The sequence below is a fragment of the Tauraco erythrolophus genome, chromosome 21 (genome assembly GCF_009769465.1).
Source record: "Tauraco erythrolophus isolate bTauEry1 chromosome 21, bTauEry1.pri, whole genome shotgun sequence".
NCBI lineage: Eukaryota > Metazoa > Chordata > Aves > Musophagiformes > Musophagidae > Tauraco > Tauraco erythrolophus.
In genome coordinates this window covers 2,069,371-2,089,470 of record NC_141485.1, presented here as the reverse complement: position 1 = coordinate 2,089,470, position 20,100 = coordinate 2,069,371, and the positions used below count along the sequence as shown (strand labels likewise).

The 20,100-nt window shown below is 43.3% G+C and overlaps 1 protein-coding gene across 3 annotated transcripts in view; it reads left to right on the top strand.

Moving 5' to 3' along the window:
* AATF (apoptosis antagonizing transcription factor) overlaps positions 1 to 20,100 on the top strand; it is a 55,666-nt gene that overhangs the window by 19,600 nt on the left and 15,966 nt on the right. For 2 of the 3 annotated variants that reach the window (XM_086624655.1, XM_009984953.2), the window contains exons 5-11: positions 621 to 735; positions 1,081 to 1,285; positions 2,051 to 2,215; positions 2,989 to 3,072; positions 14,035 to 14,102; positions 16,107 to 16,187; positions 19,447 to 19,518. In XM_086624655.1, the coding sequence (XP_086480781.1) occupies positions 621 to 735; positions 1,081 to 1,285; positions 2,051 to 2,215; positions 2,989 to 3,072; positions 14,035 to 14,102; positions 16,107 to 16,187; positions 19,447 to 19,518 (790 nt within the window). The remainder of the gene's footprint in view (positions 1 to 620; positions 736 to 1,080; positions 1,286 to 2,050; positions 2,216 to 2,988; positions 3,073 to 14,034; positions 14,103 to 16,106; positions 16,188 to 19,446; positions 19,519 to 20,100) is intronic. The other variant, XM_086624656.1, reaches the window with a different exon arrangement.

Sequence of the window (20,100 nt, the reverse complement as noted above, 5' to 3'; positions counted from 1 at the left end):
ACCAGCAGTAGTCACAGCCCTGCAGGAGTTTGTTTTTTCTTCTTGCCTTCCCTCCTTCTGCTCCCTGTAACGTGCACGTTATGTACAAGACGGAAAAGTCGGAGGTCGAGTTTAGACGGGATGTCCATGTATACATTTTCTCTTGTGTTGCTTCCTATTATTCAACTGAAGCTGGCCTCTGCTTCAGAACGTAGCAGAGAGAAATGAGTTAGTCAGCCAAAAAGGTTGTTGTCATTTACGTGTGTCATCAGACACTTGTGCGCGCAGTACTTGCTTCTTCAGTGTGTGAATCCTGTAGGCTCTGCGGTCGGAATGTTTGTCGATGAAACGTTAGATCGGTATACTCCCCATGTGCAGCCAGGCAGATGTTTAGAAGGCAACCTTTCCTCCCTTCCTCCCTTTTTAGGAAAGAAGTGTTCTTTCCCAGCGTGGTGGTATCAGTATATCAGTTTGAAGATAAAACCATGTCTCTAACTGATTAGAGAAAAACAGTTAATGGGACGTGCAGTAGCTGTGGCAGAAATTCAGATTCAAAATGAGGAACTAAGCACTGCAGGGCTAAGTCTTCAGTAGAAGCAAGGATCAGCGGGAAATTGTCACTTGTGTCTCTTGTTCTGCAGGTTTTAAAGCCCTGGAGGCACTGCTGGAAGTATTAGTGGACCTTCAGGATGAGCTGCTTTATCAGTACCCGGGCACGAGGCATCTGGTGGATGGAAAGCAATCAAAAACTGAGAGGTAAATACAAAATAAGACAAGATCTTTCTGAATCCTTTGGTCTCCAACAATGGACAATGGACAACGCTCAGCCTTCCTGACCATACCCACTCTCTGCTGTCCTCTCAGTTGCAGCTGTATCTGGGTGACAGACACTCTGGACAAACGACCATTTGAATTCCTTTCTTCTGCCAGTGTGGAACTCTGTTTTGTAATCTTTCTGATAATGGAGGAGGGGCTAAACCATGGGTCTTTTGGCACAAGCATCATGGAAAAAGCACGGGTGGTAGTGGAGGGGCGGTTGAGAAGTCACACTTGTTGCTTCAGAAAGATGTAGGGTGTTTAGTCTGTGTATTTTTGTTCTAGTGATGATGAAATCCCTAGCAGTAGTGACGAAGAGCAAGTGGATAAGTCTCAGGAGAAGAGGAGGAGCCTCCCCAAAAGAAAGCTGAAGATGGAGGACTACCCAGAGTTCATAGCCAAGCGGTATGCTGACTTCAGGCCCTATCGGAACAATGTCTTGCAGAAGTGGCATGAGAAGACAAAGCTGGCATCTGGCAAAATGGGAAAGGCAGGTCTTTGTTTGTGTGTGCTGACATGCTGATCGTTTAGCAGAGACTTGTGGGACAAGCTGATTTGAAAGTTTCGTATCGTGGATGTTGCAAGTGAAGCTGAGAGTTACAGCAGTAAGAATGAAATACACAGGTACTCAGTTTTCCCCGACCTTAAAGGAGTTTGGAAAGAATCTTAGCCCTCAAATTTGAAAGGCATAAGCTGCTCTCTTTTGTTTTGAGCAGATGGGCAGGAAAAAAATTTTCAGCGCCAAATGGTTTCCCAAGTTTTGCGAACAACTCTTGGATAGTATTGGTGTTCTCCCAACCAGACATCCCATCATAGCCAGTCCCCAGCAGCAAGAAAGCCCTGTGAAAATGCCACTATTGCAGATCAACAAGCCGTTTGTCTGTTATAACAGAACTAGGGGCTTCCGTGGCTCTCCTCCTCCATGAGTGTACACTTTTAATACAATGGGTAATCATTTCACCCAAAGATTCAGGGTCTCCTGACATCTGTGAGATAGTATTAATCATTGAGAAGTTCATCTGAACCAGAACAGCAAAGGCATTTTATTAGGCTAGGCGTCAGTTTGCCTCAGGTTGGGAAGGGAGGGAGAGAGAGAAACAAATAACAAATCCTAGCAAAAATCCCTGCAATGAAACCTAAACCCCCTCCTCTTGGAATGCTGTCTGCTTATCCACTGACATGGAAAGATAGAGGAACATTGCTGCCTTGAGGAAAAGCTTTCTGCATTATCTGACACTAGTTAATGTTGTTGCAGGGTTTCGGTGCCTTTGAGCGTTCAATCTTGACTCAGATTGATCATATTCTGATGGACAAAGAGAGATTACTACGGCGGACACAGACCAAGCGATCAGTGTATACAGTGCTGGGAAAGAAGGAGCAGGAATCTCATCCAGTCCCTGAAGCTTTGCCTGAAAATTCGGTAAGGGTATTTTGTTTTTCTAACTCATCCTGTAGAAGCAGTGAAACTCCCTGCGAAACAATTAGCTGGAGCCTTTAGCAGGTAATATTCTGGTTTGTGAGAGATTTGTGAAGGAAATATCTGAGCCTTGATTCCTGTAATGTAATGGCTAAGAAAAAGATGTAGACATTTCAATTCCAGTTTTATGGTGTTTGCGTTATCTCCTGTGCCAGTTCTTGACAGGGGAAAACAAGGTTTGGTCTGTGATTGTGCCCCTCCCGTGCTGTAGGCACTGATGCTCACTAAATCTGCTTTTTGAGGTAGCGGCTACAAAACTTTGGTTTTACTCTAGAGTTTAGAATCTTTAACCCAGAAAGTCACTTCTAAAATCATACTGCATGTAACCTACAGAATATGTTAGTAGTAAGTCTGTTATTAATTTAGTGTTTAAGAATGAATAAATACTCAATTCTGAGAGATCAGCATAGAATTACTGCACTTGCAAGATGTATTTTTGCCATTACATTAAAAATATCTGTAGTGTTTTGCCAGAAAGACTTTGCATAGTCCTATTTATTTCCCAGTAAAGGTATCATAAATCTGTTTTGGCATTGGCAGCATTTCTGCCTTGCCTTTAAATGTATTCCTAGTCCGTAAAAGCTTGTTATGTAGGGAGCTTTTCTCCATTCCTTCCTATCTTCAAGTGTGTTTACAAGCTGCTGCACGTGATGTCATCAGAGTTAGGGACAGAAACATGCATATATGAGCTTTCAGTATTTCCTTTGTGCTTCTAGGAAGTCCTCCCTCAGTCAGATTCCAACAGGCACCTGAAGGACATAGATGAGGAGATATTCGATGATGATGACTTTTATCACCAGGTAGGTGATGGTAAATCTGTGTTGGAATTATTGCCCCAGTTGATTTTTAATACTTAGAGAGCTAATGCGGTGGGTTCTGTGCTCTAAATTTCTCTGACCAGTGAAACTCATTTATCTGTTTTAAGATCTGAAATCTCTGTAGATACCTCCAAGGATTTCACTCTCAACTTTGGGTACAGGGCTGTGTGAGTGAGGCAGGGCTGCAGGATAAGGTCTGTGCCTGGAGTTCCCTCTGGTGAACAATGCTACACAGAGAAAAAATACTGAATTCTCTAAAGGTGACTTCTCTCTGGGTAGAGTGCTGTTACGAAAAACAGTTCTAGTAGATCCTCAAAGCACCTAAGTTACTCTCATCCCAGCCTAAATCATCTCATCTACCTACAGAATGAAAAAGCTGCAGGGCTTCTCTAGCACTTTTCTTGGAGTTGTGCCAGCTTGGATTTAGGCCAGTTGTTCTTTTTGTTTGCAAAATTCTTAGAAACGAGTAATCTGCACCAAATGCATGGAGGCTGCAGCTTAGGGAAACCCTGTGTTTGTAATTTATTTAATAAATGACGGTGCCAGCTTTATGAAATACTGAAATTGCCATATATTGAGGAGTATGATCCACTGTAAGTCCTTCCCCAGTGCACAAAAAACTAGTTTTGCTCTGATGATGCACAGAGAGCTTTAACTTCAGGACTAAACAAATATCATATCATTAGAAAGGCGGAAATTTCCGATCTAAATAATCGTTAGAGTTGCTAGTAAAGTGTTAGGGCAGAGGAAGAGAGCTGTTGCCATGTGACTGTGCTCTGATAACTGATTTAACCAGAAGCATTTGAATAGTTTCAGAATTTGGGGTTTCGTGTACAGAGCCAGGACTAAAGATAAATAAAAAGATGTATTAGATTGGTAATTCTTATCTGTGTTTTGTCGATAGGAAATACAGAGGACTTTAATGCTGCCTTTTTTTCTCCTCCTAGAAGATTTTCAACACACTTCCAACCCTACTGCTGTAGATGTCCAAGAAAAGTTTTGCAGTAGATAGACCTCACCTAGCACAGAATTAGGACAATTTGAATATTTAATGTTTGTGAGGGATCTATTCCAGGCAGCCTGCCTCAGAGACAGGAATGTATTCCAAGCTAGCTCCTCTCCAGGCTGCGTATTTATTGTAAGAGCATCTCTGCTAGTGTTACTGTGAATTGAGCAGCACCTCTGGGGCAGGTGAAGATGCCAGGCTCTAAACTGGTTGTCAGAGAGTGCCGTTGTTGGCAGCAGTGGTTGGAGAGGCCAAATCTGTAAGGCATTGAGATAATGCTGAGTTGGAATTTGAGGTCCAAGTGGACCAGAAGCCCAGCTTTAGGGGCCAAGTGGACCCTAAGAACACAGAAGAAACCTAGTCAGTATGACAAAATTGTGAAGTGGTCAAGGAGAAATAGCTGTGATCAACCGTCTGGGGACCTGTGCAGACAAAGTGCTCATTGGCCATGAAATGTTAAATTTTTAAAAGAAAAATAGCAATAGATGAATGGCCCATCTTCCCTTCTAATAACTTTAACTTCGATAAATCGTGATTTCAGAAATATGACTAGTCACAGCTTAGCTTTTCCCCTCACTGGTTAATTGGGGTGCTGGGGTTAATCTAAATTAAAACTTAAACTAATAGAGGTCATTGAGGGAAGAGAATCACCTGAGTAAAACAAATGGGTCTGCCAGGCACAACTGTATCTTGGCCATTTCCCAAGAGGGAAGTGGCAGCAAATTGGAGTTGTTTCAGCATTCGGCAGAGGTGAAGGATGGGTGACACCGGTTTAATGTACGGCACCTCCGGAAGCGGTCCAGATTGCATTCCTTGCTGTACCAACTGCTGCCTCCCGCGCACGGTGGATAGGAGCGGGATCAGCCAACAACATCTGGCAGCACAGCAAGGAATGGGTGCAACTTTCGAAACCCCATAGACTCTAAATATGGTGCTTAGCCTGGTGGAGGCTTTAATCACTTACCACTCCTTGGCAGCGGGCTCCGACAGCTTATCCCAGCCTCGTACATCACGCACAGACATCTGCTGAGCCGCGAGGCAGCTACACATTCATTTTCCTCTCTTGCTTGTTGTTTGTTGTTTTTTTTTTTATCCTTCTCTCCCTCTCTCCCTCCCTTCCTCCTTCCCTTCCACCCTTCTCCTCTCCTCCCGTCCCCAATATGCTTCTTGGGAGAGATGATCTGTAAAGATTACTGCTTCATTGTGTGCGAGTAATTGTGGGGATGCCAGCCCCTTGCCAGACACCGCGCAGCACCTGTTCCGCTGACCTGGTTAATGTCTTCTGCTGAGTGGGATTTGGCAGAGATGGGAGCTGAAGCCAGTTCAGTGATAAGGCTGAAGAAAACGGCTGTATGTTTTCTGTCACCTCCCAATTAAATTGGTTTCATAAAGTGCTTTCCTTTATTTGTCAGGGAGGTAAGCTGAAGCTGAACAGAGCGTGCAGAGAGGGCAGAGGGCATTGCAATAGAGCTGACAATGCAGTGAGTGTGTTTTCTTTCAGATGGGTCATCACCGTGCAGCGCTTTTGCATCACGCATCACACGTGCGTGATGGCGTGTGTGGATGTACATATATAAATAAAATGTAGAAAGGGAACTGGTTCTTCAGGAGCGATGGGCAGCAACGTCTCTGGTTGTTGGAGCTGACGTTGCTCAGGAGCTCTGACCTCTGTGCGTAATGCTTTTTGGAAAGTCTGTGTGTACCTTTCAATGGGTGCTTTTTTCTTTGTATTTACATTTAGATCCAGACGTTTTTCAGTGTCACTTTTATTTTTCTAAATAACATTTGATAATGATTGGTTTATTTTGATTACTGCTCATGAAGTAATCAAAAAAACCCCTTTATTGAAGGTAAACCTTCAGATAAAGAAGGACATTGGAAGCCAACTTCCTGAGTATTTCAGTGTGTGATTAAGCAAGTAAAAATGAACGAGATCTGATGAATGCTCACAAGTTACTGATAACAGAATAAGTAGCTATACTTTTTTGTTATAGATTATAATACAAAACTCTTTAATGAATCTGTTTTTCCTGTGGAAAAAACATTTTCTTGTCCAGGTCTTAGTATTCAGTGGAATTCACCGTGTGAGGCTGGTGGAATTTTAGGACGGTTCAGGATTTGACTCTGTTCTGTCTGTTCATCCCACTTTTCCTTTTCTCATATTCTTCACTTGTTTTCTTTAAGCAGTTATAGTTTTTATTGTGGTGGCCCATGTTGAATGGTAACGTAAAGCTGAGCTGAATAATGCAAGTAAAATATTTTTATTTGGGTTGCACTGGGTGGGAATAGTTAAACTGTTTCAGAAGGATCCTCATTACTGACAGCAGTGAGAGGCTAGACCTCATTTCCTTTTCTTTTAAACTCTCCTCCATACATGGTTTTAAGGGAGGAAAAAGGCTTTTTATTTTTAGAAGTCATGTTTACGTAGAATTCATTACAGCTGATATTGCAGCGTTAAGACTTAAAATTCCAGCCTGCTACCAGAGAGCTGCTGGTCTGACATGCTACAGTGGAGATTTTATTATTAGGTTGAAATACTCCTCTAGTAGGGAGAGAGTGGAAATTGGTTTATTTCCAACAGGAATTAGGTTAGTGTTCATATGCTAAGCGTTCCACTGGTAGCAGCTCTTCCCAGAACAAATGTTCATCATTGATGGCAGCAGGTATGCCTAAGGAGAATTAGGAATATACATAATCCCTTTTTTTCTCCGCTCTCCTGCTCCCTCCTCCCTCTGATTTTGCTTTTGTTGTATGTCACTGCATTTTATAACAAACCACAATCATCAGTTTTGTCCGTGATCACCGCAACTTCCAGAAGCTGAGCAGAGCCAAAGTGGGTGGAGAACACTCAATGATGATGCTAAAGTCTTCGAACAGGGATGGCAGCGGTTTGCTGGGCAGGGCTGCCGGTGGTTTGGAGAGGACTGTCATCCCTCAGCTATGGCATTGTGTTGAAATGAACTGCTGCTGTCTGGTGAGCATGCTTGAATAGCGAGGAAGAGGCTTGCTCCCTTCCTTAGCCATACTCTAACTAATTAGGAAAGGAGTTGATCCTGTAGAAGATGTTTAATTGTAGGACTTGGAGCTTTGTTGCTGTCCCTTGAGGAGCAGCACTGTATGTGCCTGCCTGCTCTCGCACACTCTGTGACAGATGTGACTTTTACAAGTGAGTGAGAAATGTCACTGACGTCCTTTCCCCGGCTTAGGGTTCGGAACGCCTGCTTCAATCGGGGTAACCACCAAAGGAACTTCCGTGCCTGCATCTCTTGTTAAGATACTTGTAGCTCCACTTGTTTCTCTTGTGTCTAAATCACGTTGTAAGGACTTTTAGAAAACTTTATCTGATGGGGTAAATTTCTCCTCGTGTCCCAAGTGAGAGTCAGCCTAAAGCAGTTCTTGGGCACAGACTGTGGTTTTCTCTCCCAGGTATTTGATAATGCCATAAACAAGTAATTACTAATCCAGTGAACTATTAAAAGTCGATAATGGTGAAGAATAGAGAGAAGACTGGCTTTCTGACAAGCTGGTTTACCTTAATTAAACTAGTGAGTGATTAATATGGACAGCTGATCTTGTGGCTTTAATTAGATGCATTTAGAGTTTTGTGTGAATAAGAGATGTCTCGAACCATCCCACAGGTTAATGGCAATACAATACTCTTATCACAGGCATGTATCTTTCAAATGGCTGGGTAGATGGTTAATAACACGTTTTAAAGCTTGATTTGAAACTTCTCTTAATGGGTTATTAGAAAATACACAAGTCAGTGCCTATTTTATACAAATCTGAATTTTAATAAAACGGTTTTTAAAAAGAGACTGTCCAGTGATTTCATCTTGCAGTTTAGGGTTTTCACATTATAAATAGATTACAGAAAATTAAATATTAAAAAAAGTGGTTTCAAGGGGATTTAAAAATGATGGTTGAGCTGCAGTCTTAAATTTTCTCTGGTGTTGCTAAAAATTCAAATGGTGTTATGCTACTACTGTGTGGGAGCTTGAAAGAGGAAAAGGAACAGCTTGTTTCCACGCCTGGGCAGAATGCAGCGTAAAATGTATGCTGAATGAGTCCTGGATTAGAAGCAACCCTTTTATAATGTATGCTGTTTTAAGTAATTGTGTGGTGTATAAATAGGAAAAAGAAGGAAAAATTCATGTGGTTTACCATGTTTCTCCAAAGACTAAAGGAGAAAAAAATTACATTAGAAAGTATTGAAACTGCATTGATAAAATGCAGCTTTGTCAACTTCTGTTCAGTAGTGGAATGACTTTGCATTTTCACCAGGAAAGAGGAAAAGCATTTGGTGTTGGTAGTCGGCTTTGCTTGGACTTGACAAGTTGTACTTAGCTTCTCTCTTTTTGTTTCCTACAATGATTTTGTTAAAAAATAGCTGATTTTTAAACAGCTGAAGGATGACTTAACAATAACACATTTTTTCAACGTGAGGCGTCGTGTTGTGGCTCTGTGAGGCAGGATGAAGGTAATTTGCCTGAGCTTTTGAAAGGATTCTGTGTTAAAAGATAGCGGAGCATCATTAGTAGACCTTCACACGACAGTAATTGTTTGTTTACTGTCTCTAGTAACAAATAAACACTTGGCTATAAAAGTCCACATGAGCAATTTGCAAATATTTTAGAGTCCCTCACTAAAAAACTGAATATTCTTCTAGCACAAGGAGCGACAGAGTGTTCTGGTAAAGGTAAGCAGCTGCTGGTAAACCTGAAGTCGGGGTTTCTCAGATTTTTCTCATGATTTCAGAATCCACACATAGTTGAATCTTTCTGTTTCTGTTGCTTTCAGAAAATGACTAAGGTGGCAGAAGCGGTACGAGGTTCTGCTTTTCCGTGGTTCTGCGCAGTTATTTTAAAATGAGCATTTTCAGCCCCTTGTTTGATATTATTATTGGTGCAGGGAGCCCAACAGGACCGTTTTGGCTTCCTCGTACGGCAGCCAGCGCTGCGGCCGGGCTGAGACCGTGTCTCACCTCTCTGCATCCCTGACTTGGTGAATCCAAAGGCAGCAGTGCCTCTGGCACGACAGAGTAGGTGGCTTTGATGCGCTGGAGCAAAAACAACCCGTGCCTTTACTGGCTTTTCTGAAGGTTTTAATAACATCTGAGAAAAGGTGTTTTCTTTTGTTCCGATTATATTCCTAAGCTTTGTAAACTGAACTGTTTTCCTGTGGTATGCTATAGATCAGCTTTTGCGAGGTATTAATTTGGTCTGTGAGGGCTAGGGAAAGTGAGCCTTTTGTCACAAGGCTTATTTCAGCTGTACTTAGCTCTTTGTCTCAACTGGAAATTCTTAGGGGTCTGCAATCAGAAAGGTCAGCAACTGAGTATTAGAAACACTGATAGATAGTGCATGAAAATGAGACCTAACCTCTAAAATGAAAATTGACCTCTAAAATGAGAAATGAATCTCTATTACCCTTGAACAACACCCCGATGGCATTTCTAAATCCCTCTAATTTCGTACAATGTACTTTGTGTGCATCTCTCGAACTGGAGTAGAGAGGGAGTCCTTGTAAGGTGAATTCTTTGGAAAGCACACATCATTGACTCCAGTGTGAATTTTAACAATGGCTTTGGTGTCAGCAGAGGCAGGTGAATGCCAGCTGCTTTTGAAGTGCTTCGGATGCATTCTGCGGAAATGCTCCACGATTGCAGATTTTAAGCTCTCTTCTGTGCTCAGGATACAGGAAAGAGAGCCAGTTCCCATCTGCTCCCAGCGCTCCGCGAACACGGCTCGTGGGCCTTGGCAAACCATGCGACCTCTGTGTGCTTTTCTTTACTCATGTGGTTGGCAGTCCTTGGTTTTGACTAGGGAGTCTGGTTGAGTTGGTTTTGAGTATTTCCGAGCGCTCCTTGACTCCCGACGGGAAGTTTTGTTGAGTTCAGAAACACCTACGCGCAGGAGCGCTCGTGGCAAGCATTGCCGCTTCCTTCCAAAGACAAACAAAACTGATGTTAGCAACTTTCTTCTGCTCACTCTTGCCCGTTTCCCGCTTTGCACGTGGCTTGTCCTGCTGCTTCCAGCTTTTAGTAGGAGCAGCTTGGAGTTGGTAGTTGAGCTGCGTGCTGTGGGACGCGGTTGCACTTCGTTGCAGGTAGGCAGTTGTGTTTGCTGATGTGGGAGACTGGGTTTAGGTTTTTGAAGTTCAGGGAAGATGTGAAGAGGTGAAGGAGGGAAAGCAAAAAAGGGTATGTTTCAAATCAAAGCCTTTTGATGCTGAAATTGCCCAACTCAAACTCTCGTCTTCACACATCAGGGCTTAATGCTGATAGTGATTTACTTACACTTCCTAGTTAATAATTAGACATTGGGAGACACCATATATCACTCCTAATGGAATATATGGGGTCTGGTGTGAGTTTTCTGTTTTGACTAATAAATTTTAACCAGAATCGCCAAGCTTAATGAAATATTACAGCTTCAGAAGTGTTTTAAGTCTTGCGCTGTGAAAACAGTGTTGCTTTATTCAGTAAACGAATTTATCATTCGTTGTGTATCCTGAGCCCTAGCTGGCTCTGGAGCATGGGCTGAATGCAAGACTCTGAACTAGAAAGCGGAAAAACTAATCAAATCCTTAAAGACCAAAGGCAGCGAGGCAGGTCTAGACTGACTTTTTCAGTGGTAGCCTCTGGCTACATCCACTTTTATTTTAGTAACCATTGTTAGCATGATTTATAACTTCAACTTTAAGACGTACACTATTTAGATGTAATAAGATGCTTCGCAGCTTTTATTTCTGTTTCCGAATTTCCCTCTTGTCTCTGCTCTTTTTTTACTTCCCCCTCGTCTTTGTCTTCCTCCCCTCTCCCCAGGAGCGTCCCCAGTCCTGCAGTTGACACTGCACTGGAAGAACATTTCACTGTCAGCCCCAAGGTCAACAAAACTGTCTCTGTCCCGACTAAGGGTTGATGGGCTGGTGGCCTGGCTAGCGCAGAGGAGACGACTGTGTGCAGGGTTCAGTCTCCTACTGCTGCACAAAGCTTTTCCCTACTAATTCTGGTGAGAGGATCCTCCATACACAGAGGAGAGGATGTGCCCTCCAGCAGATAATGGGATCCCTGCTGTCGCCCTGCTAAGTGGCACACAGCTCAATCCTTGCCCGTCACAGCCGTCACGGGAAACGCTGCCTTGCCAAAAGGCGAGTGCTCCTGTCCAAGGAAATCCTGCCCACTTCCCAGATACAGCACTAGGAACCTGCCCCAAAAACGCATCTGGTTCTAACCAGTGTAGACACAGCTGTAAGACCTTGGTGGCACTCCTTAGTCCACCCGCCCGTGGATTTGGTGGGCCACCAGGAAGAGCAAGTCCTGCCCCAAATGTCTTGCTGCTTCGTTCTCCAAGAGTGTGGGACGTCTGTGCATGGCTGTGTTCGCGTGCCTTGGCCTCCGCCGTTACTACTCAGCAGTTTTTGCTGTGCATCCTGCCAAGGAAGCGAGATAAGAGGAGACAGTAAACACACCTTATTGCTGGTACAGGAAGGAACCACTCAAACCTTGCTGCACCATTTCTTGCTGCTGTTAAAACCTTCCCTCCCACCTTGCTTTTGACAGAATATTGACTAGAAACCAAGATCCCATTTCTGCTTAGCCTTAAGGGCAGCTGTTTACAGAGTGGCGGTGTTACATAGGTTTACTGTGTCGTATGTCTGTGTAACACTGGATTTGGATCTTGTATTTAGCTGCCAGAAGTGACTGTGATGAAGTGGGAGAGATAAACTGATAGATTGTGTGCCAGAAAGATGTTGGGAATCAATCAGATAAACAGGGCAGAGAAGTAGCTTGCTGTTTCCTAGTGATAATAAACCAGTGGCCTCTCTTCTTGGAATTTTTTAAATGTAATTGCTGCAGTAATAATCTCCAAGAATAAGCAAATAGAAAAAAAACTCATGGCAAGTTTTTAATTATGCTTGAATCACTCTTTTTGTTGTAATACGATGTATGCCTTGAAGGAGAGAAAAGATGTGGACAGGTATAAAAATAAAGCAACTCTGTTGCTTGACTGTCTTTTATTTGAAAATAAAAAAGGGTCATTAAACGATACCCATCTACCTTTATGGCATTTTTCTTTTGTGGGGTGCACGCCTTTTTCCTCCCTCCCTTCGGTAGCGTACTTAAGTGATCAGAAAGTGGGGGGGTCGGCGAGTTACTCAGGTAACACTGTGCCCGGGACAGCTTTCGGTGTCCGCTGGGCTCGGTGGGGCAGCGCCAGTGCCCGGGAAGCTGTTGGAGCGCCGGCTGCTCCGAGCACAGTGGTAGACAGGAGCTAAGCTGTGCTCAGAAATGTCGTTGTCTCACTTGAGCTGGTATTTCCTTCTGCCGAGGGGGATGTGGAGCTTCTTTCTTGTCCCCTTGCCTTGTCCGTGCGTGCCGTCTTGGTCCAGGTGCAGGCCATAGCCAAGGCCATGGCTGCTGCCCAAGCTCTGGTTTCCATGACTGTCACTGTACCTCGATTGACCGTTGCAGTCCAGATTCCTACATGAGCAAAAGTGTAGGATGGAGGAAAAACATCTCTCATCCTTTCTTCTCTAGCATCTTTGTGGAATTGCCTGGACTCTCTGGTTTCCAGGTGGGTCTGTTTCAGGTGCTTCCTGAGCTGAAGCAGAAACTTCACTAGTCAGTGGAATGTTGGCATCTAGAAAGCAGCCTGTGCCCCTCAGTTTTGGAGGGTTTATTTCTGTTCTTTGTGTTGATATGTTGGCTAATACCCAAGGCACAGCACGTACAATTTACAGTGAGTGGTGATAAACATATAGCACTGGTCAAGTATCCAAAAAGGCTGTTCACAATATTCTTTGGCTGCAGGAAGCAAAAAGAACAAAACCCAACCCTCAGGACATGAAAAGAAATAGAAAAGCCTGCTTGAACATTCCTGCTCTAGCTATAAAAATAATTCTGCTGTGCTGTTCCTCGGAGCGAGCGTTACTGCCCAGCAATGCTTGGCTTCTGTTTGGTGAAGTGTTTTGGTTCCCCCCTGCCCTCCCCACTCGAAGTGTGGGGCAAGACTTGTGGGGCAGAGGTCTTACTGCAGATCTGCCTGCGTTACACCTCTTGCCCATGGGACTTGTGTACACAACAGCCTGTGAACGTTCAGGCCTTTTTTTTCCTTCCGAAGCCCAAGGAACAGTACTGGCCTCAGAAATACAAGATGAGTTCTTCATTCTGCCTCTCTGGCTGAGGAACAACCATCTCATGTCAGGCTCAGCTGCTCACATCCCCCCAAGTTTGCCACCTATTTGCCCTCGGCGGGATTCTACATGTTGTTCTGGGCTCCTGGGACCACCAGTTGCCAAATGGTTGGCCCATCTGACAATCCCAGAGGAGGCTTTGCAGTGCCCCCAAGGATTCCAGTCCTTTGCCATTGCTTAGACTTAAGATCATTAGTTTGCTTTGCCCGTGTGGGGCTTCTGGTGCTTGGACCATGGTGCTGCTAAATTACGCCCCTCTGGCTCTGCATAACCTTTTAGATTGTCTTCAGATGAATGACATGATGCTGCATGTCACCTAAATAAACTGTGATGCATTGAAAGGAAGGCTGTGCTGCTCCTAGATGCATCGAAATTATACACAGAAACTCTTTGTAGTGGCCTTCAGCATTATGCTCCAGTCATGTACTCTATGGGGACTGTTCTGGAAGAGGGAGATGATCTACAGTTACTTAAACTTTTAGCATAGGGTTTTACTTCCTTGCTTGAACATTTTCAGAGCCATCAGCTTTTTCCCTTGGAAAACTCTTTCATGCAGAGGAAATGTTAAAAAGCCTTGATTCTTGGCTTGGGGTTTTCTAGGAAGTTTCAAGAAATGAGGCATACAGGTTGCCTTGGGAACTTGGCAGCTAATTGCTTAAGTTTTCTGAGAAACCTGTGAGCCTGTTTGCATTAATATGTCTTTACTGTGCTTTTAAATGGGATTGTTGTCTTTCTTCTAGCTCCTTCGAGAATTTATAGAACGTAAAACCACTTCATTGGACCCCAATGACCAGGTAGCAATGGGCAGGTAAGTAGGGAGTTGTCTGTAACATCACTAGCTTCATCCCAGCGCTGCATCCCAGCCCAGAAGTGCCAAACTACCTGTGGGCTTCCAGTCCAGTTCATTGTAGAGCACAAAATTTTGAATGACTCTGGAAAAAGCATCAGGGTGTGAGAAATGCATAGCAAGTTGTTAAAACAGTATGGCAGTCAAGAAGGCCATCCTCTGTAACATACTCCTTAGGTATGGGTCACACTGGCTGACTCCGAGTTTGCCAGCCCTTGAGCTGTGCCCTGGTTTGTCTGCCATCCCAGGAAGATCCTTTCCAGTTGTAAAAGGCTTGTTGCAGACTTTGGATATTTCTAACTTTCAGGGAATCCATAGAGGGATGTCTTGACCAACCCTAGTGAGGAGGAACTAAACAAAGTGACTGCCCGCTGCTGAAATTGGGGCCTTTTCTCATTATAAGCTCTGATTTGTCATTGTGTTAGAGGAGCAAACCCTCTGTCCTGAGATCAGTTAAAGCAATTCCTGCCTGTACCCTCTCCCTGCTGTAAGAAAAGATACTATGCAATTAAAACAGTATCAGGGAATGATTCCTGCATGCAGAAGTAAAATATAGTTCCATGCAAGGAAGCTCTTATTTCTCTGTTTAATTCTGTGGTTAGCAAATAAAGAATGTTCCAAATACCACTTAATGAACAGTGTACATTTAAATAGCCGTGGGCTATAATTTAGAAAAGTGTAAAAGCAGAGGAAGGCTGAAAATGCTGGAATAGGGCGCCCTTCTGAAAAAGTGCTGTGGGGGTATGTGTATGAGAAGGGTAAGAAAATGCATTAGGAAATTTTGTGATGGTGAAATAACTTTTATCCTCGTAAAATATTACCCAAATTTTAGTACAACGTGTCAAATTTATTTTGTGTATGTCTGGAATATTATGGAAAGCTATTCACTATAATTTAACATGATATAGACAAAATTACATTTAAGTGGTGATTACATTGTACATTTATCTGACTTTACAATAAAATAGATTACAGTAATTAAGATTATATTAAGATTGCAGTAATTGGATTTTGCTAGATTTTTTTCCCTGATGTCAAGTTTTCATTGTATAAATCAGGTAAGATGACGCTCGTTTTTGTAAAAAAAATATTCATAACTAGTAGAAGTTTTCCCCTGCCGAAAACTTGTTCAACTTGATGAAGTTCTGTTTGAGGAGTTGAGCCCTCCCTTCTAAATAATACAGCCAGGGATCAGACAGCACTTTCTGAAAGTGTTTATTGCTTTGCTTTTGTAGTTTTGTGTAGTAGTAGTTGGAGCATTATATAGGGCTTCTTGCTGGATTTGCCAGGTTTAATAGTCAGAGATGGTGGGGAGAAATACTTGCCTAGAATTTTCAATATGCTTTGCAAAACTGAGGGAAGAAATAAATTCAGAGCAACTATTGCATCATGGTAATTCTGTTCATGAAGTTAGCATAACCTATCTCACTTAAAGAATCAGTTTAGGATGTGGCAGACCATCTTTTCTGTTATGGGCTTTCTATATGCAAAACAGAAGTCATTCTAGTAATCAAGGCTGAAACAAAAAGCAGGACCTGTAAAGATATATTTTACAGATTTCAGCGTTTGTATTTTGTAAATATTTTCTTTTAGCTTTTAAACATTCTTAAAAAAATTCAGTAATTAAGAAAGCATAAAAAATGGAGCCAAGCTTATGGCCTCCGTGGATTTCCCTGCAGGGAGAATGTTCTCACTGAATTGTCTCCTCAGGATCAGGGGGTCTGGTCTGCGTGTCCCATTGTGGCTGGAGTCAGGAGAACTACTTATTGTTTGAATGCCATGTCCGTGGAGTAAAGCAGTACCACGGGTGTTTGAAATTCCATAGTTTCCCTGAGGTTCTGGTCTCCTTCACTTGTGTAAATGCAAGGGGTGGAAGGGCTGGGAAGGGCTCAGACCCCGGGGTCCCTAATGCTCGTTTTCCTAGTGCCTCCAAAAGTTGTGTAACTGTTGTTTTGCGTTCCCCAGGCAATGGCTGGCCATCCAGAAGTTACGAAGCAAAATAAAGAAGAAAGTGGACAGAAAAGCCAGTAAAGGAAGGAGAATCCGGTGGGTGACAACTTCTGCAAGCAAACAGAAGTTCTGATTTTGCCAAGTAAAGTCTGACTGCACTGGGTTGGCTCTGGGGTGCATTGGTAGGCTTATTCATGCCTTTTAGGGCAAGATGTCTTGCTCTGGGGCATCCACTGGGGAATATTAATGTTCTTTGAGCCTGGAATAAGGGCTTGGTTGGATGCAGCCTGTGATCATTGCCCGGATCAGTCTGTGTTCATCAGAGTGTTCATTGGTCTCAGAAAACACTGGAGAGAGCTGCTCAAATGTCCCCAGGTGATTTGGGACTGTAATTTCCAGTGAAAGCCAATAAACACCTCTTGTGCAATATGTATTTAGCTGACTAAAGCGTGGATCGCAGCTCTAGGGGAAGATGTGCAGAAATGCCTCGGTGAGGTAGATGTCTGTTTCCTATTGACTGTCAGTTGGAATTTGGTGTCTAATCTCTCTTTATTTTTCCAAGTCCCATCACAGCTTTCTTCAGCTTCAAAACATTTCACATCCTGACTCCTGGATCACTAATTTGGGTTGATATCTCCCGTTGTGTTTCCAGTGGAAGAATCTTCCACGTGGTAGGGTGGAAAGGGAAGCAGTCTGGAGAGGACAGGGATTTTTTTTTTTTTTTTCTTCCCTTTTGCAGAGCAGATACATTAGTCTCCCTGAGTTTAGCATGACTGCGTGATTTGTGGTGGAGGAGGCGTTTGTGGCAGGGAGGCATGCTGAAAAGCTGCACCGCTTCCTGAAAAATCCGCAACATTAACCATCCTTTTGTGAGTAAACTATAAATCGTGAGTTTAGATGGCATCTGATAGAAAGTCAGTGGAGTCAGTCTGGGTCAGGCCTAGCATAGCAATTTTTAAGATAGATGTCATAAGATAATTTATTAAAAGAGGGAAGAGCTACTTTGTTGGCCTGGAAAGCCTATAATTATTGACTATCAATATTCTTTTCTGTCAGCATCACACATAATTGGATATATTCATGATTCAGTCAAAACTACTGACAACATCACACAACTGAGTCAGACTCGTAAACCTCCAGGAATAATGGGGAAGCCTCTCATTGTGTGCAATCTGTGCGCTTCAGCATTCCGGAGAGATCAGCTATCTCGCCAAGTCAATTGCCTCTTAGATCTTAGGTGCCTTTTTTTTTTTTTTCTTCTTTAAATAAAAGTTGCACTGACCCTGCTGGGAAAATATCAATAAAAGAAAAAAGTGTCATTGTCTGTGTTTAAGATTAACGTGCAGTTGAGGTCCAGCATCTTTTCCAAGTAGTCCAGTAGAGACCAGTAGAGTCCAAGGGAGGAGTGCCTTTAAATGGTTCTTCCACTGAGAGACTCAGTGTCGCCCCAAGCAGATCACTTGTCCTCTGTTCTTTTTCCTTCTCTAAAATTAGGCCAGCAATGCTTAGATTTGTTTTCATGAAGGACTTTGAGATCCTGAAGAGCATAAGTTTCATCTGTCTCCATAATTCTTCGTTTTTAGCAATACTTTAGCAAACTTTTATTACTAGAACATGTTTTGATGGAATGTGTGAGTTTATTGTAGGGTCTGAGGATCTTCAAGTGCCTTCAAAAACAGTTGATGTTGTGCTTGACACAAGGACCTGTCCTCTTCATATGAAGACAGGGAAATTGGGGCATTAAGAGGGGAACTGAGCTCATCTAAAAACTCCATAGTCAAGCTGAAGAAACCTGGTGCCTGGAACTCTGCTCTCCCTCCCTGGGACATTCCTTTTCTTCAGGCAGATACGGAGCAGTCATGTGTACACACCTATTTTTCTTGTCAGTGATTTCTGGTCCTGTGCTGCTGCAACGTGGAGTGTCTTTCTGTGAGTGAGATGAAATATTTTCTATCTGCCGGGCTGGGATTTTTGAGGTCCCGATTTAAAAAAACGTGACGGTTGCCAAGTCCCCTTGCCACTGTCCCTGTGTGAGCCGTGGTCCGTGTGAGCCCAGCCGTTGCTCGTGTCTCACAAGCGAACTGGTTCATGGCTGACCTGTAGTTTGGTGCAGTCCTCGCCCCGCACGGCCAGTCTGTTCCCTGGCTCCATCCTTACAGCTTAGACCAGGGCAGCTGCTTCCATTACACGTGACAAAAGACTGGATTGTGCAGAGAAGCCCTTGTGTAAGGGTGAGTGTGTGCTGGGCCTGAAGAGCCATTCTGAAACAGTCTTGTGAGCTAAAAATCCCCTCCAGGGAATGTTCCTGCATAAGCAAACAAAAGGGAGTGCGGAGGTGACAGAGTGGAAAGGTGATTCTGGGCAAATGCTTGTGAATCCTTTTGCCTGCTATTTGTCAAGCTCTAAAAATAGCAGCAGCTTGGATAAAACGTTTCAGACTTGGGTAGACGGCATGGCAGTGTACACCGAAAGCCATCGGTTTGGAATCCCCAGCCCTTAGACACCAGGGTTTAGAGCCACCTCTTCAGTCAGAGTTTTTCAGTACTCTGTCAAATCTTATATGTCAGGTCCTTGAATATAAGTCCTGAAAAGGTGCTGCATGTTCCTGACCCAGCGTGGAATCCCGTATCTGGAGGTGCAGTGCAACTTGTGGAAATACCTTGGTGGATCAGAAGCTGAGACAGATGCAGCACTGCATCACCTTGGCCGTGCCCCATCTCTTCTTTGCGCAGGTCTTTTCCCTGTCTTCTTCTTTGCCTGTTTTCACTTGCACCATTTGTAAGCTAATTCAGGGTAAGACTTTCCAACTACGAGTATAGCCAGCAGAGTGGGATTTTGATATCCTTTAGGGCCCTAGATGCCACTGAGCAAGAAAAAGCGATAGCAGATGGATGCTTGAGAAGGTCTGGTGCTCTGACGCTTCTGCTGCCTGCAGTGGGCTCTTTGGGCACAAATTCCAGAAGGTGATTAAGACACCAGCTGAACGGAAGGCTGAAAACGAGCTCTTGTTTCTCTGTCTCTGACTTCCCAGGGCTGTCTGTCTGGAAGTCTGATTAGGTACTAGCACACAATTAATGGATGCTGCATGTCCTCTTTCTAGCTGTGATAAAAAAGGATTTGCTTGCTATTCAGTTCATTGTATCATCTGATGATTCTTCTGTCCGTGTTATAAGAAAGGAGGAGGAGGGAAGGGAGGGGGAATTGCCATCTACTACTAGTGACTCATTAGATATCAGCCACTGGGAAAGCCAGTCCTTTGCGTTTCAGGGACTGGTATGTTTCTATTCAAGCAGCAACATTTCCTTTTCATTCATAGTTACTGATGTGCTGCCTGCTTATTTCCTGCACTATTCAGGTATCATGTCCATAGCAAGCTGGTGAGCTTCATGGCACCTATTGACCACTGTACAATGAATGATGATGCCAGGTGAGTAATAGATTAATTATGTTTCTCAAATGGCTTCGTGACAGCATGATATTGACCTGTTCTTCAGTCTGTCGCCTCCTCCATTTCTTCTTATCAGTTAACCATTTGTCACTGGCATCATAGCCTGGGTGTCTTGGTCACATCTGTCCAGGCAGTCTGGCTGAGCTTTCACTCTGTAATTACTGTGACACCAAACAAGAAATTTTCATAAATCTCGGTACCTACATTTTGATTCCTGCTTTAAAACTCCTCAGATTTTGAAATCTTCCAGTTTTATGGAATTATTTTGGAAATAGACAACTAAGTTATCTGGTGTCCTCAGGTATGATCGAAACTTACAAAGAACTTGTCTCGTAACAGCAATGCCAACTGTTTTAAATTCTGACCAGTATGCGTATTCTTAGACCAGTTAATAACTGGAATAGTTCACTCGAGATTCACTCAAGACCTAAATGTTGTGTTTATGTCTATTTAAAGAGTGAAGAATTTTATTGGAAGACTATAATGTTTTAATATGCTAATTAGTAAAAAAAAAGCCAAAGAAATTTTGTGCATAGTTACTAGGTAGGTTTTCTACATATG